Consider the following 17,709-nt stretch of genomic DNA (forward strand, 5'->3'; position numbering starts at 1 on the left):
TAAATATGATATTTATAACATTGGGGATGGACGTCTTCTGAGATGTTGCACCATGCAGTTTTGTAAATATTGACTAATGTTTCAGAAAGCTTATTGCCTCCATCATCAAGGTGATGGAGTCCAGACTGCATGGTGCAACATCCCAGAAGACATCCAGCTTCATAACATTTCTTTTCTGGCGATGAAGCTTTGAGGGTATGTTTTATTTTGTTAATGTGTCATTCTGTGTCAAGTCAAGAAATGGATGTTGCTTCACTGTCATGTAATTTAGTGATTCGTAGTGGTTTTCTTGTGTAACTCCTTATAAAGTACCGGGTCTTCAATTTATGCGGTAACGGCCATGCTTGCATTGCATGCTCGGCACGTGCACTGTTGACCTCGGCAGGACTGGTGCGTGTTCTTCCTGTGAGTCACCGGCGAATCAGTTTCATTGTGTGTCTCATCGCGGATTGACGTTGATAATATGGTGTATAGTATTAAGTAACGTGTGTTCTTAGTCGAAACATATGCCAAATATCATCCTACGGAAGATGCCGCCGTAAATATCGCAGACATTTTCCTGGTGAAAGTGTTCCTAGCAGGCCCATGATAGAGAGATTAGTAAAAAAATTTCGTAGTACGGGATCAGTTTTGGATAAAAATAACAGGAAACGGAGTGTATTGACTGAAGAGAAATTGAATGAAATTGGGGCTTTCTTAGAAAAAAGTCCAAGGAAATCTTTGGCACGTTTAGCTGCACAATCTGGCGTGTCATTGGGATCTGCTCACACAGCAACGAGACTTCTGAAATTGCGACCATATAAGACCACTGTTGTTCAGAGACTCACAAATCCTGACACTGGTGCTAGGATTCGTTTTTGCAATTGGTTGTTGGGATCCGTGCATGATGGGATTGTTAATCCACAGCTATTGTTTTTTAGTGATGAAGCATGGCTGCATTTAAGTGGATATGTCAACAGTCAAACAACCGCTACTACAGTTCCAAAAATCCACATCAGTTGCATGAACATCCTCTTCATGACATTAAGGTTGGAGTCTGATGTGCAGTTACCTCCAAGAGAATAATAGGGCCAATCTTTTATAATGAAACAATAAATTCTGAACGTTATGTAAATTTAATACTTAGACCCTTTTTCCAAGAAATGATCAATGAAGAAAAGACTTACAGTTTCTTCATGCAAGACAATGCTACAGCTCACAGCTAATCGGTCGATGTTAGCATTAAGAGAAGTGTTTGGTAAACAAGTTATCGATCAGTGGCCTCCACGTTCCCCAGACTTAAACCCGTGCGATTTTTACCTGTGGGGCATGCTGAAGAACAAAGTTTATATAAACAATCCGCACACTGCAGAAGAACTTAAAGAAAATATTCGACAACTGATTTCGGCAATTACCCCAGAAGAGCTTCGTCGAGTATTTAGAAATATGTTAACAAGATGTGAAGCTTGCCTGCAAGCACAAGGAAGTCACTTTGAACATCTTTTGTGATTTAAGATAAGAACAATTAATATAATAACATTTATTAGTAACGAGAAATATTCGTAGTTCGCTGTTGCTAGCGGCACTGAAACTGATTCGCCTGTGACTCACGGGAAGGACACGCACCAGTCTGGCTGAGGTCAACAGTGCACGTGCCGAGCACGCAATGCAAACATGGCCGTTACCGCATAAATTGAAGACCCGTAGTACGCATGCTTCCCTGATATCACCAATTTACAGATATCAGTTTTAAGGAAGTGTGTACAAGAGAAAAATGTTACATATGCTGTTTTTACAAAGTTCACAATTCAGTAACTTTTGAACATTTGATTATATCACATTATTTTTCCTGAATTTGTACATTTATGAGAATACTTTTTGGTATATCTACTTAATTATTGTTATCATCTAATGTGAGTATTTATTTCAGTTGAAACTTATCATAAAATTACATATGCTAGGCATAAGTGGAGATTTATGATGGTATGTATCTCAGAACTGTCAAAAGATAGGAGTTGCAGCTTCAGGCAGTCCTTAGGTTATTCAGGTGGAATAGGATGCAGTTCTCCTGTGAAAAAGGATATGTTCAGCTTGTCTCAGTGCTGGGTGTGTGTGACCAGCAGAACATAGTTATCTTCAGTCCAGCAGTAGTAGTCTCTCTTGAGACAGTTTGGTCCATGAAGCTGCATGAGTCTCACATAGGACATATTGTCATCTTCCTTGAACAATACTTAACCATCTGTGATCATTCTGACAGAAAGCACGTGAAAATATAATAATTTGAGATACGAGTATATCTGTGCTGTTTGACGTAGGTTTCTTTGTTAGTCGATGTGTTGGGAAAGATTGTGGACACAAATAAAAGCTGTAGTGATGGTGGTTTGAAGAAATGATAAGCTTGAGTTCCTGGTATTGCAACTGCAATATGAAATCAGTATGAATGTTCCTTCTTGTAGTTGAGGATTTGTTCACAAAAGAATGTAACGTATGTATTACTGTTGCAGTTGTTGAAGTTAATGAGGTGTTTCAATTTGATTACTGTGCAATTTCTGTAGACTTTTATCTTTGCAGCCAGCCATTTCACTGACCCTTCTATTCCATCTGCTGGTCCCTTTCCATGGCTCCTTGCAAAGAAGTGCCATTCAGCAGAGAGACCAAAATCTTTGTAATGGTAAATGATGTAGTTCACATTTTTTCTGTTGTGTTGAACTGCACTGCCATCACTGAAGTATTCAATCATTTTTTGGCTAAAAAACTTAGTGCATAGATGCACTAATTTACTCTTAAATGCATAAAATGATGTGTTGTGATCAGGGCAGTCGCTAATTACACAAGCGCAGAACATACCCATTTAGCAGAAGTCAGAACAATAGATGTAAATGACATTGATATGTGCATTGGAATGTCAAGCTCAAGTCCTTGGCCCTTAATAAACCATATTGGTTGCCTGTACCAACAAAATAGATATCTTAGTTACATAAAATTTAAGAAATTTACCATCTGAGAAATGTATTGGGGCAAGAAAGATTGAGTGGAATATCAGTATGCATTGAAAACATTACTGCAAGAAATGGCAAAACGACAAAAACATGGTAAATTACTGTCATAATTGTGTCATCTTTATTAGAATCGGGTAATTGTGGTATGGCTTAAACCTATGAAGGTTCTGTGGAATCTAAATAAATTCTGTTCTATTCTATTTTACCTCTATTATCTGTGGTTATGTTTGCATCTGTGGACTGATGCACAGTAGTTTGGTTAGGTTTTGTATCTGTGGACATAAATAGTGATCTTTCCTAGCTTATGTTTGAAGGGTGTTTTGATATTTTGTGTATTTGACTAATAAATTGATATATATGGAGACCGTGTGCGTAGAAGTTGAGCCTAACCGCAACGCCGAAGCATATCGCAATTATCAACCGGCAGGTTTACCAGTGCAGGTTGAGAAACATTTAGATTTTATTGAATTATGTGACGGTAAGTACCGTTCAAGGCCCATGTGAGTGTGCTTGTGATAATTTTCATGAAATAATGTCTCATGTGACATATATGTCGGGCTTTTATGAGTTTGTTTTTTGTAATAGAGGCACTTGCTGCGCTAAAAAGAATATTCAATCCTGTCTTCCTGTTCAGAATTTGTGTTTTGTGTTAGTAACCCCAACAATACACCATTGTAATTTTCAATCTAATGTAACGTGTGATCGTGTAGTGAACGTTTAGTTAAATTGGGCAGTCTGTTAAAATTCAGGAACGTAAATCGGAAAACAATATTGCTACATTTATGTGAGGTCCAGCAGTTATTTGCATTTATTAACAATAGTAATCGCATTTTGCTTACCGAACATTTTCAACAAAACCCTGAATAATTTGTCAGACTGTGGTTTATTACTGACAGGCTGTAATTAGAGGCCTTCAACGTATGATGCTCACTTTTCTCTAAATGTTTCCACCCAAAATACTAAATTTAAAATTATTTTGTAATAATGTGTTTTGTACAAAATTTCCCAATTTATGGATTCTCAGATGCTAGTAGCATATGATTGTTAGACACTACTAGAATTTTTGTTATATTTCAACACAAATATAGTTTTCCATAGAAGTATGTGATTTACACAAGTTCACCATGAAGATGTAGGTGACAGTTTCCTTTTGAACCTTTTTAAACAGTTACAAGCTTACCCAGCATCATAAACTAGATGACCATAATCTGAATTCTCATCACTGTGAAAGCCTTAAATCTCACAGACATTTAATGTGAGTTCATAACCTATCCAGTTAAAGTTAGTGGTGGCAAAGGGGTTGGGCGATGTACCAGGGCCTCATGCCTGTGGGTGTCTCACATGCTTCACAACTGTAGTCTACTTCTAAGATTTGAGGTTTTCACAGCGGTGAGTATGAAGATTTCTGTCTTCTGGGTTGTTGCGCTGTGTAGTCTGGTCGATGTTAACCAACATTACAGAGGTCATACTGCCTCCGTCATCAGGGCGATGAATCGTTAGTAAACATCGACCAGACTACATAGCGCAACAACCCAGAAGACGGAAATCTTCTGTAGTCTACTTGTATGTATTGGAAATGCTTTTTTGTTCTTGTATTGTTGGTGTAGTTTGCCTTTAATCTGAGACCAAGAACAATGAAGGAAGAAGGAATTGAGAAAGTTTTCAATGAAAGCCTGTGGGGAATAAACAATTTTTTTAAAACATTTCTCCATAAAATGCTATTGCTGACAGTAGATTGGTTGTAATTATTCAGTTACATCACTCTTCTTAATCTGTCTGAGTAACTGGCAATTATCCATGTTAGGATGTACAGCTGAAAAAAAGGAAGACGCATGAATTGGGCGAGTCAGTTGCACAGAGGTAGTTTTCAAGTCGTAAGACTTGAGGTTCTCACAGCGGTGAGTATGAAGATTTCTGTCTTCTGGGTTATTGCGCTGTGTAGTCTGGTCGATGTTAACCAACGTTTCAGAGGTCATACTGCCTCCGTCATCAGGGCGATGAATATGCCAATAGGGTGTGAGGAGTTGGATTTTATAGGCAGGGAAGTGAAAGGTGTAGCCTGCCCCGAGCCAATGGGAGCAGGTATGGGAGTGGACCAATGGTAGCACGTGGGCGAGAGTGGGAGAGGGAGAGAAAGTAGAGAGAGAAAGGTGAGTTTATTTGTATGGATAAGGGCCCTGAAAGGGGCCGAGTTAGTGGTCTGGTTGGTTCTGGCGGCGCACTCTTGCTCGTTCTCGGAGTCCTCGGAGTGTGTGGATAAGAGGCTTCCAGGACCGGCTCAGGTGAAGTCCATCTTCCCTGTTAAAGTTATCAGGATGAAGTTCGATCTCGATGGCTTCCCTGATTAACCGATCCATGTAGCCGGTTTTTGAGGAGAGGATAGAAGTGTCCTCTAGCTGTATCTTGTGTTCCAAGTTGAAGCGGTGTTCAGCAACCGCAGATTTCTCGGGCTGCCCGAGCCGGATGTGGCGTTCGTGCTCCTTGATCCTGGCCTCAACGGAACGGCCTGTCTGGCCGATGTAGACTTTTCCGCACTCGCAGGGAACTCTGTATACGCCAGGCGTCTTCAGTCCTAGGTCGTCCTTTACTGGCCGGAGAAAACTGGGAATTTTCTTTGGCGGAAGACCAACAGACTTGATGTCGTGCCTGGCCAGCAACCTGCTTATGCGGTTGAAGGTCGTCCCGACGTAGGGCAGGAAGGCAACCGAGGCTCCTCACACCCTATTGGCATATTCATCGCCCTGATGACGGAGGCAGTATGACCTCTGAAACATTGGTTAACATCGACCAGACTACACAGCGCAATAACCCAGAAGACAGAAATCTTCAGTTTTCAAGTCGTTAAAATTATGATAAGCGAAATCACCTAAATGTATTTTTCTTAAGCAGCCTTGATAACCAGTCTCATCCAGGACTCTGCTGTCCCTGGTTGGAGTGGTTCAGAAAGTTTGAAAAATAAACAAATATATAGCTGTTTAACATGTTTGGTGTATTGTTGTATTACATTCTCAAACATAAAAAGTATTTTAATGAAGGGTGCAATTTTTTAGATGTTTATCATCAAATGTAAATTTACTAGTCACTATACTGACTGAACTATTGTGTCTCTTTTTATCATTCATTCAAAACTTAATGTGGCAGTTTTTGAAATTAAATAAATAGGTAGCATGCACATGAAGTACAAAGGAAGGCTGTTCTTAAGGGGGAAGAGGAGGGAAGCTCCAGTCGTGAAGATAGAGGTGACAGATACCTCTAAAACCCTGAACTTCTTAGAGAGGTATACTGTAAGCCTTTTTATGTTTACAGGATACGAAACATGGTCAAAGAACAACTTGAAACTTTGTTGAATAAATATTAACAACTTCCTTTGCTTTATATGAAATGAATCAGTGTAATGATACAAATATGGTGAGAATGATTTTAGCGCTGTTTGATCTTACATGTGTACTTATTAGAAAATATGGGTCTAGATAGAGTAAGTAAAGTAGTGTTTTATAGCTTAAACTGAAGAAATCTTTTTTCCTTTAGATGGATTTATGCTTCTTGGATGTTCTAACTTGACTGGGCGTTTGTGGACTGGTTCTGTGTGGTACTTTCTTGATCCTGATTCAGCTCCAAATGTAGAGAAATGTCTTACTGGCATAGAATGTGAGACTGGTGTCTCTGATGGGAAATTTCTTGAAGACAAACAGAAGGTATGTTTGAAATAAGGTTAATGTTATATTACTTATTCCAGTAAAAGCTGTCCTTCTGCATGCCATTTAAGTGCTTGGGGGTGGGGGATTATAGCTCCTTCTTCTTCTCTGGCTTTCCGGTCCGTATTCGGTCCATGGCCTCTTCAATTCGCCTCTTCCATTTGGTCCTATTGTTAGGTCCATTCTGTCTGAGGCTTTGATTGATGTTTTGAAACATCTTCCTTTTTACAGTGCAAGGTTGTTAGCCTTGCGACCAACCCCCCACCTGGAGAACCAGGGTACCTGTCTTAGTCTAACCTCTCCCCCTCGACCAATCTGGCTAGGGAGGCCGTACCAGTAGCTATGCTACCGCCAGTATAGCTCTTGGGGTCACTGAGGTATTCTAGCCCCACCACCACAACAAGGTGCAGGTATCATTAAGTGGGGGGATTATAGCTCCTACTTATTCTTAACCTTGGCACTAGATTCGGGTTAGTGGTCAGCATCACATCATAGTTGCACTTAACCCCCGGGAAAGGACACCAGTACCCGTCAGATAGGAGGCTGGGTTGGCCCCAGAGTTGGTCTGGACGCAGAGGCCAGAGGAAAAATCTTTTGCCCATGTTGGGGATCAAACCATGGTCAACCAGTCTGTAGTCAGCCACTTTACTGACTGAGCTACCCTGGCTCCTACTTTTATATCTTGCAGACACTAAATTATTGGCCAGTATGCAAGTTGATGTTTCTTGTTTTATTTACAGATTATAATTGGTGAAGATTCTGGTTTAGTGCAAGTGTTGGGCCTGTCTGAGTCAGCAGATGAACATACGTTCCGTTTTGAATCGCTGAATTCTGTCTGTGAACATGATGATGGCATACTCTCAGTCTCTGTGTTTTCAGACAGAACGCGTGCTCTTACAGGCGGTTCGGACATGAAGTAAGTATTTCTGTGATTTGTATATGGACTTGGAAATTTGTCAGTATGTGATGGACATTACATTGAAAAATTATAAAGGCAATATTAAAGTTGTCGTTTGATGTTGAGACTCGGGGAACTAACAATGTGAATATAATCTGGTGTTAAGTTCAGGATGTGTATCTACAGGTTGTTCTAGCGGTCACTGCTTCTTGTCTTGGATATGCATTTTTATACTTTTTTTAGAATAATACTTTTTAACGAGTGAGATTGAAAAGAATTAACTTTCTTTAGCTTTGCTTCTGTGGTGTGAAAAGAAGGCATCAGATAGCTTAATGCATGTGTAAGTTTTAGTTTTGTATATGTGTGGCATGTTTGTTCTTTGACATCATAAGGAAAGTTTCTTTTCAACACTAGGTGGCAGCAAAAGACAGGGATTAACTTCCCACTTGGCCAGACTCTGGGAAAATAAGTTAACACAGATTATAACATAATTTTTTTATAGGCAATAACTTAATTGCTCATGTATTTAATAATGTACTTACCTTTGATTTAAATTATGTATTTACTAGTGTAACCGCAATAACAACTGCTACTGTTGTCATTATACGGATCTTATTTATCTGAAATGAACTGCATGTTTAATTATTGCTTCCCAGTATCAAAGTATGGAGTGTAGAGTCACTGACTTCTGAACATACGTACCGACCTGCACACCTACACCAAGTTTCCTGTGTGTGTGCACATCCTCAGGATGGCAGCAGTATCTTTGCTTCGTGTTCGCTTGATGGTATGGCTTTTATATGGGATACCCGAAATGCGAAGCCTGCTAAAGGTATGATCGTTATTTATAAAAATAGTTTTATCTGTTTGGAGACTTATAGGTATTCTTTCAATTCAAAATTATGGACTCCCTGGGGCTACACCAACAATGGCAAATTTACTGAAAATTACATTTCTGTTCTGAATAAAGCTGCACATTTAGTTTTACTTTTAGGCAACAGAACAATGGTATTAAATGAATACTGAATGATGTAGTTAAAGAGTTTTAAGTATCCTTGGTTGAGCTTTCCTGTTTGAAGCGGAGAGTTATGCCGGCGGTAGCTTAGCTACTGGTAGGTCCAACCTTGCCGGACAGGTCAATGCTTAGGGGCCAGACAAAAGGTGTCTCAAACCGCTCCATCAGTTCTGGTTGGGCGTGTGGCCGACAACCCACCCCGTAAAAATCAATTGTTGAGAAACCTCAAGGAGGCCAAGGCCTGATATGGGCTTTAGAGCCATTGGATGGATGGTTGAGCTGCAGGTTTGTTTATTGCTCTTTAGAACAGCCTGCAGTTAATCTGTGACCTCTTTATCACCTGTTTCATCACTCTGTCTATGTACAACTAGGTACACTGTTACTTTTAATTGTCCACATATGTTTCTGTTACTTTGCTTTTTAAACTTGGCCATTGTCAAGCCTTTATACAGCCATTGCTTTGTTGTTGTTGTTGTTATGGTTGTTAAAGTTGTTGCATTTGAATGTTCCATCCATCTGGTGCAGAGATAAACATCATTCCATTGATATTCTTTCCTACCCTCATTTGTCACTACCAGGTCCGTATACATCCTGGCTTTGTTGTTATATTGCTTTACTGATTTTTGTTTCATTTCACCATTCAATTGTGGTGGTATTGGAATTTACCAATTTGAGGTTTTGTGTTTAACATGATACAAGTCTCGATACAACCTGACTGGGTTTTTTTATATTGTTGTTACATTTTGGCATTCCTTCTTGTGGGATAGGGTTGAATCTCACAGGATTCTGAAGTGCATTCAGCCCAACAAACAGACATTTTGATTGTCCCACTACAAGATGTGCATCAGATGTAAATGACTACCAGGATCAATGAGGTATATAGAAAATGTGTGTGCTGCAAATGGGATTATACTGTCTGACTCTTCTTCATCAAAATATGGCAATATTGTGTGAAGAAAGTTTTCCTGAATGTCATTGCCCTGTAACAGGCTTCTGATTTTGCGTTGCAGGGCGTGGTCATATTCCCTGTATTTGCTTTGCAAAAGACAGAAGAGATGCTTGAGAATGTCAGTGACAAAGAAGAGTTACCTTGTGCCTGTTATTGAATATCATCTACCTAAAGAATGGTGAATTCATTCATACCTGTAAAGATATGGATTGAGGTCAGGGACAGGCAGCTTCATCTGTGGCTGTGCAGTCGCTGCTTGTTTAAGATTTAAAATACATTGTTTTGTTCACTTGCCATGTTTAATACCACTTTTCAAGTAAAGTAAAATCTTTGGGGTTAGATTTCAGACACTGGATGTGTTTGGTATGAATTGAGGTAGGTTGTGATTTGTTTCAGTTGCTTTGTGTGATGGATCACAGGAGTTAACAGCAGTTGCTTGGCAGATGTCAAGAAGTGATATGTTGGCTATTGGTTCAAGGTCTGGGGAGGTAATAATAGCAGATATCCGGCAGTTGAAGGAACCACTTGGGGTGTCAGACTGTTTTACTCGTCCAGTTCATCGTTTGAGATTTGCTCATCACCGGTAAGTCTGATGATAAATCCTTTTAAAACTGCAGAGATGAGCTCTGTAGAAATTACAGTAACAACTCGTGGTATACTTTCAATGAAATTAAGAGCTCTTTAAATTCAAGAAATGAATGCTGTCATTCATAAATTTCAATTGTGAAAAAAGTTAATCTTGAAATCAAGCAGTATTTAAAGAGGAGTTTCATAACTTGTATTCTTCACCCAGTTTACTTCAGTGGTAACCATTCGGTAGCAAACGATTTAAAGCTCTTTAAATAACCTGACAACAGTAAAGTGTCGTTTGTGCCTGCTCCACGAGTGGAAGGTTCCTTCTGATCTGTGTAGTAGTTCTCTGACTTGCCTTATATTGAGATTCTCTGTCACCAGGTTTAGGTCTTGAGTACAGAGTTTATTTGCTGTATTAAAATTTGAAACAAAGTTGGTTCTTTTGATAGTTGTATGAAGACAATAAAATACACAAGTTAAATGTTTTGTAAGAGAGAGAGAAATGTTCATTCTGCTGCCACACGTACGGGACGTCCAATATTTATTGCTCTGAATCGTGAGTGTTGTGTAGGTGACATTAGAGTATTGCTTATTCTTTGTTCAAGCCATGGTAATGGAAATACCATATTCCAGTGGCAGGTATGTGGACATTTTGAAAACACAACCTGCTTATGTTGGCAGTTCCCATTCTGCAGTAGTACCAGATGCCCTATGGTTTCTTGCACATCGCCTTCCAGACCATAAGACAAAATGCATGTAAAACATTGGCTTCTTGAAACAGAATAGTTCAATTTGTAGTTGGGTATTTGAGGATGCCTGCGAGGAATGTCTTGACAAGAAGGGGAACAGCTGTCTGAGGATGTGTGTAGCAACCCTGTAGCTGGCATATCTGCATTAGCACAGTAACGTTGCATCTGCAAGACAAAAGTATATTAAATTTTAGCTGTGCAAATTGTACCTGAAGTTAGTGGTTTCACTGGCATAGTGAGTGCATTAAACAATGCCATATTGCGATGAATGGTAACGTGTGAGACACTGATCCAGCTTGACATTCAGAGTACATCAGATGGCATTGAGTAAGCAAGAAGTATGGTATGGGAAAAAATTAGAAATGCATTCACAGTTTTAGTTGTAAAACCAAATGGGAAGAGACTTATGTGGATGTATGAGGATAATATTAAAAATTATTTTGTGAAGATATATACACATGTGGAATGGATTTAAGCAGTGTAAGTTGATATACATATATAATGGAACAATTTTATGTGGAATATAAATTTGATTTTAGGCCAGAATTGCTAGCAGTGTGTGCAGATGACTCCAAAGTTAAGGTGCTAGATTGTACTGCCAGGGCTCCAAATATAATGTAAGTATTTTTGCTGTTATTTTTTAATTGCAGGTAACTCAACCAGAGTAGCCATCTTTATTTGCATCATTCTTGTACAGCTAACTGTGTGAACTGTAGGTCTTGTAATTACATTTTATATATTGTGTTAATGTTCTTTTGTTCTAATCACAAAAAATGCTCTCATGTGCTATTCCTATACTAAGACATTTTTTATGTATGTGCTTAAAATATTAGGTGTCCTGATACTTTATATTAATATTTGGAAATGAGAAAAACATGTGAGAACTCTGTGAAATGGCACATCTGTGGCAGATGGCATGTTTGACTGAAACCCTTATGGCTACCACCATCAGTTGCAGGTTTTTGTAAACACATTTGTCACATTCAGCATGTATGCACAAAATGGTGACATTTCTGCAATGTGCAAACATGTAATTCTGTTTCAAACTTTGCAGTACAGCTCATAAATGCACAAAATACTCATAACAGTCGACTGAAGTAATCCTGTGACAGAGAAGACAGTTTTTATGTTCATTATGTTCTTCAGCTTGAAAGTTGTTCGTTTTGGATTTGTTTCTGAGGTCAGATGTTTAATTTAGTTTTATGAAGAAGGCTTACAGTGACTGAGAGAGGTCAGTGAACCACACATATGGCAACTGTGTCAAAGTGTAACTGTCACTTACCATTTTACATATTTTAGCTTCTATTTTATGACCATCTCATATTCTGGGCTTCAGACATTTCACTCCTGACATGTTTTGATCAGCAGAACACATTGCAAAATACATTAAATTGTTTTCTGCTTATGTGTTCTCAAAGGTATCTCCACCTTGTCAAAGGAAATTTGCTGGGTGAGGAGGTTTTTGTGCTCAAATGACCCTTAGGGCTATGACGGCCGGAGCTTCGGCTCATGGTAGGGTCACCCAAGCCGGACAGGTCTAAGGCAATGCGCCAGACTAAGAGTGATACCCTGGTCCTCAAGGTAGTGGGTTGAGCATAATGCTAACTACCTTTTACCGTAAAGAAAGCACCGTTATGAAAAAATTAACTCGGACTAGGACGGACTCTTTGGCACGACCATGGCAATTGGAACAGGATATGAGATTTGGTACATGGAACATTAGGATTCAGAAAAAACTAAGTACATGTTAGTATCTTGTCGCCAGCAGACAGGCGGTTAGAATTATCTTAGGGTGGCTAATAAATCCTTTGAAAGTGTTACAAAGTTCAGATATTTGGGAACAACAATAATGAATCAAAATGATATTCACGAGGAAATTAGGTGACTAAATTCTGGAAATGCTTGCTACTTCTCAGTTCAAAATATTTTGTCTTCCCGTCTGATTTCTAAGAACCTGAAAATTAAAGTATACAAAACAATAATTTTGCCTGTTGTTTTGTATGGGTGCGAAACATGGTCTGCATATGCAGATTGCATATGTTTGAGAATAGGGTGTTGAGGAAGATATTTTAGCCTGAGAGAGAAGATGATGGGGCATGGAGAAAACTGCATAATGATGAGCTTAAAAATCTGTACTCCTCCCCCAATATTGTCATGGTGATTAAGTCGAGAAGAAAGAGATGGTCAGGGCACATAGCACGTATGAACAGGACAAGAGGTGTGCATCGGGTATTGGTCAGGAAGCCTGTGGGGAAGAGACCGCTGTAGAGACCTAGACGTAGATGGGAGGATAATGTCAGGCAGGGTCTGGTGGAGGGCTTTGGTTAATTTGGTGATGAATCATCGGGTTCAGTAAGCCATGTAGTTAGCTAGTTAGTTATGTGTTTAATGAGACTTCTTTGTGTTTTTGAAAGCTACCAGCACTCCACAATAAGCCACTTTTCCCCCCCTCTTCAAAACACCAATCCACAGCCTCACTTAACTCTCCTTGCACTCCCTTCCATGCAGAATTGGTGCAACAATTCAATCTGGAGGAATAAATTGGCCAATGTTTGCTGAAATTTACCTCAAGTTAAGTAAATTTTCCCACCATGATAGAGCTTTACTGCAGTCAGATGTGGGGGCTTGGGTCTAGACCTGTTGTGAGCTGTTATGCGGTGCCTTTTGTAACATTAAGTTCTAACTTGTTTTGTGTTCATTCTTGTTGTCATGCAAGTGTGTAGCAAATAGGATGGCTATATTTATCTAAACTCAATTTAGATATCTGATGAACACAACAGAATTATACTAATGATTAAGTGTGCAATTTTTTCTTTTGCCGTAGATATGCAGATGACCACCACAGTGATTTTGTGCGTGGATTGGCATGGCACTCCAGGAAAGGAACTTTGTACTCCTGTGGATGGGACAAACAAGTTTTGGCGCATAAGCTTGTCGTTTCTCCTAACAAAATGGAGGTAAATGGGATAATTGAGGAGAAAGATCAAGAACTGAAATAAAAGTGAAGAACGTTTAGATAGGAAATAATCTGTCATTCCATGTGATAACTCAAGTGGTGTCATGGGAATGTATTTTCTGTCATAAATGTTGGGAAGTACAATTAAACTTGTGATATTTTTTTTCTTTGGTATGTTGGCTACATTTTAATGCAATTATCTGTTGTTTTTTTGTGAATGGCCGTATGCCCATTACTGTTCCCTATCTGACATGAATTTTGGCTGTCCAGTTGATCCTTTTCCTGTGATGTTACAAATGATTTATAATTTTACTGCTTATAATAGTTGGGACCACTCTGTCCCACTTCCATGAGCTCTTGGCCACTTTTTAAGGTAATGTTTTACAAAGCATTTTCTAATTCCTAAATGAATTCATGTACAGGAAAATCTCGGTTTAAGAACATTCGCTATAACAAATGTCACAATTCATTCAAAATTTCTTAAAGTCGCCAATAGATAGAAATTCCAAAAATATAGTGAACATAACTGTAAGATTTAAATTAATAAACTTTTAAAAAATGTATTTATTACAATAATTATCAGAAAATTATTATATGATAATTATACTGAACTGTTCTTGGTTAATAAAACTAATCTAGCCAGTAAAAAAACGTTGGTTTACATGCCACGCCGTGTGGCGTACGTTACGTATCATACACACCACACTTTGAGATTTACTACCATCAATGATGTCTACAACAGGGAAATTGCTTACTGTAACGTTATTTGGCATAACAAAAGGAATGCCACAAAATTTTGGTTCTATGGCCCTGAAAAGAAAAAAATGGGATATAATAAGCAGAGATGATAGCAATATCACAACAGTGCACTGGAAAGACAAGAGAGGTGTAGCTGAGGGAGGTTTATTCTGCAAATAATGCTCTGAAACCCCAAGTAGTGCAAACTATAACCTACGCTGATACAAGTGACAGGATGGGCAAGAGATCTGGTGTAACTTGCAGAACTTCAAGTGAGCAAAAAACTTTTATTTAGTTGTCATGAATTATTTTATAATACAGAAACCATATCAAGTGAAATTACCCACATGCAATTGAGGAAACAATTCGTTTGTGACCTTTTCCTTGCACTGGAAGACAGGGCAGTAAATGGAAAGGAAATTCCAAGCCCAACATCATCCCAGTTTTCCCACCTGCAGAAAAAGCACATGAAACACTAAGCGATGCGCGTACACTGTTGTGAGGCCCGTCGTGTTCGACTGTGCATTTCTGTGTGCTAAAAACCGAACCAAGCAAAACTGACCCTCAAATGGTAGACTGTATAATGCGGGGAGAAAAGTTGGTTGAACCTATTTAAATGTGCAAGTATAGCACGAACAAATAATTCTGTAGTTGTCAGGAGGAAAAGAAGCGTTTACAAAATACGTTCACATTTTTAGGTAAATAAATTACTCATTTTAGAATATATTTCAAAATATGCATCTACTAGCAGAAAATATAAATATGTGTGACAGTCCTTCAAATTAAAAGTCATGCTTGTGAAGCAACAGCTCAAGGAATTATTCCAAGCGGTAAAGTAAACTCTTCTGAACGTGTAATTTATTTCATCATTGTATGTGGGTCTTAAGAGAGATACATTCTTGCATTAAAAAAACAATACAGCATAGAGTGAGTAACTGTGGGATTTAAATTGGGCCAGCAGGGTACATGGGGATTTAAAGCCTGGTACTTTAAAGGCTAAAAGAACGTATATTGAAATTGTGTATTTGGGTACAGATTACACCTTTCCATTTTTTTAAAAAATTGTTAGTAAAAGACACCCAATGTTCTATTACTGACTAATTCTAGTTACCTAATATGGCCTCTTAGTAGGTTCAATATTTTCTATGCAAGTTTTATATAAGAGCAGGCCTATGTAAGCTATGTTCTGATTTTTGTGAGATTACTTGTTTGTCTGCGAAGAGCATTGTATTTAAACAAATTCTGTCATTTAATTTTATTTTTGTTTCTATTCTGGCTCTTCGACTTCCGATCATATCATCTGTATAAATGTTGAATAGAGTTTGAGATAAGCTGCACCCATGTTTAACTCCTTGATTTGTTTGTATTCCATGTGTAATTTGATTTCTTGTCTGTATTGCTTTTGTTTCAACATATAAGCTTTGGATTGCTTGAATCAAATGTATTGGGTAGCCTCTTTCTTGCATTATATTCCGTAAGTTGTTCCTATCTACATGGTAAAATGCTTTATCATAGTCTTTGAAGCCAGGTGTGTTTCCAGGTTGAACTCCTTTCTCTTTTCCGATATTTGTCTTCGTGCGAGAACATCGTCGATACACAATCTGCCTTGCCCAAATGCACTGTTCCAGGAATAATTTATCAGTGATAACTTTGAGTGTGTATGTCTGAATTTTACAGCATATTTTGTAACTTGTGTTGAGAAGACTGAGTCATCTGTAATTTTTGGAGAATTAGCTATCTCCATTTTTAAAATAATGATTTTTTTCCCTTTTTATCAGGGATTTTGCATCTTTGCCAGCATTCATTTAGTAAGTTCCTGAGTCTTAATTCGAGAGGTTCTCCTTTATACTTGGCTACTTCAGAGTTAATACCATCTGGATGAGTGGCTTTTCGGTTTACTCCGGTGCTAATTTTAGTTCTTTTATGGTAATTTGATCAACTTCTTCTACCTCTATCTTTTTTGTCTCTATTGTGGTCTTGTGTAGGGGGTCATGCCACAATTTTTTTATGATGCTCACATTATTTTTTTGGGTTTATTGATCTATTTGAGCAGTATCTTTTCCTTTGTTATTCATATGCGACATTGTCTTGTATGCTATTGTTTACCTTCTATGAATGTCTGTTACTGATAAATCGTTTCCCTGATTCCTTACGAGCTTTTTCTCGGAAGGTTTCTCCTTGTTCTTTGCATTTCTTTTGTTTGTTCCATTGGGTTCTATAATTATATTTTGTAGGCTATTTGTCGCTTTGTCTGTCATCTCTCTCCATAATTTTAAGCCTTTTTCATGATGTGTGTGTGTGTGTGGTCCATTCTTTTTAACTTCAGATTGTTCCAAATATTGTCATTCTTTTGAATAAATCTTGTGTTCCCTCTTCCTGTAACAGATAGGCTTCGTAGACTTCTTTCAACTCTATTCTCTTCCATCTTGCCATTAATTCTACTTCATATTTTGCTAAGTAGTAAATAGATGTCGAGTACGAAGGACTGATGGGACAAGATGCGTTTCAACTGAAATCCATTTTATGAGGTGGGTGGCGGTTGACTTCATGTTTCACCACAAAATTGATTAAACAAAATTTTAACTTCACTGATGACAGATTTTCTGCATCACTACAGAAGAAGCTGGAAATATTTTGTAGGAGTCAGTTTTGATAGATTTTGGAAAACATTGAAAACTACGGTATCAAGATCAATGAAGAAGAGTTACCTATTCCTTGATACAGGCAGAAAAGTTACACAAGAGTGTGTCATGCTATAATATCAGTCTCCTTCACAGGCAGTCTGTATATTTATATAGGGAGGATGATCTTGCATATCTTTCTTTTAAATCTTATATTAAAATGTATTGAAGTGAAATGCCTACTGTACAGGCATCTAAACGCTTATATATATGAGAGAGAGAGAGAGACACAGAAGTTATTGACCATTTAGTTTAGGTGCTGAATTTTAAGAATGTGGAAGAAGAAAGAAGGCAGTAATACCCTGGCCTCAGTGCTGTAATATGTTTAAAGAATAACATTACAGAGAGCGAAGTGGGTGAGTGGCCAGTACGCGGGCTTCACGTGGATTGGCTAAGTTGCAGTGAAATGCTGAGATGTTTCTCTGCCTTACATGGTGTCTGCCACACACGGGCTTTGTGAAGAAAGCACGTCAGAGA

The 17,709-nt window shown here is 38.4% G+C and overlaps 1 protein-coding gene across 2 annotated transcripts; it reads left to right on the forward strand.

Moving 5' to 3' along the window:
- Positions 1 to 81: 81 nt before the first annotated feature.
- On the forward strand, positions 82 to 14,009 carry LOC110828928 (methylosome protein WDR77). 2 transcript variants are annotated; one of them, XM_087348518.1, is made up of 7 exons: positions 82 to 195; positions 6,507 to 6,673; positions 7,414 to 7,589; positions 8,228 to 8,403; positions 9,932 to 10,118; positions 11,397 to 11,474; positions 13,682 to 14,009. In XM_087348518.1, exons 2-7 carry the CDS (start codon positions 6,515 to 6,517, stop codon positions 13,854 to 13,856), a joined length of 951 nt encoding a protein of 316 aa, XP_087204644.1. In that variant the 5' UTR covers positions 82 to 195; positions 6,507 to 6,514; the 3' UTR covers positions 13,857 to 14,009. The 2 variants fall into 2 exon arrangements, with proteins under 2 accessions (XP_087204644.1, XP_021917833.1); XM_022062141.2 differs by lacking the exon at positions 82 to 195 and adding an exon at positions 2,722 to 3,456.
- The last annotated feature ends 3,700 nt before the right edge of the window (positions 14,010 to 17,709 follow it).

Source organism: Zootermopsis nevadensis, unplaced genomic scaffold, assembly GCF_977971745.1.
Source record: "Zootermopsis nevadensis isolate Lab colony 2312 unplaced genomic scaffold, Znev_1.0 Znev_ptg000013l, whole genome shotgun sequence".
Lineage (NCBI taxonomy): Eukaryota > Metazoa > Arthropoda > Insecta > Blattodea > Termopsidae > Zootermopsis > Zootermopsis nevadensis.

Coding starts and splice junctions, on each gene's coding strand:
- LOC110828928 (XM_022062141.2), top strand. CDS start 3,336: ATGGAGACCGTGTGCGTAGAAGTTGAGCCTAACCGCAACGCCGAAGCA. Junction 10,119..11,396: donor TTGAGATTTGCTCATCACCG/GTAAGTCTGATG, acceptor ATTTGATTTTAG/GCCAGAATTGCTAGCAGTGT. Junction 11,475..13,681: donor GCCAGGGCTCCAAATATAAT/GTAAGTATTTTT, acceptor CTTTTGCCGTAG/ATATGCAGATGACCACCACA.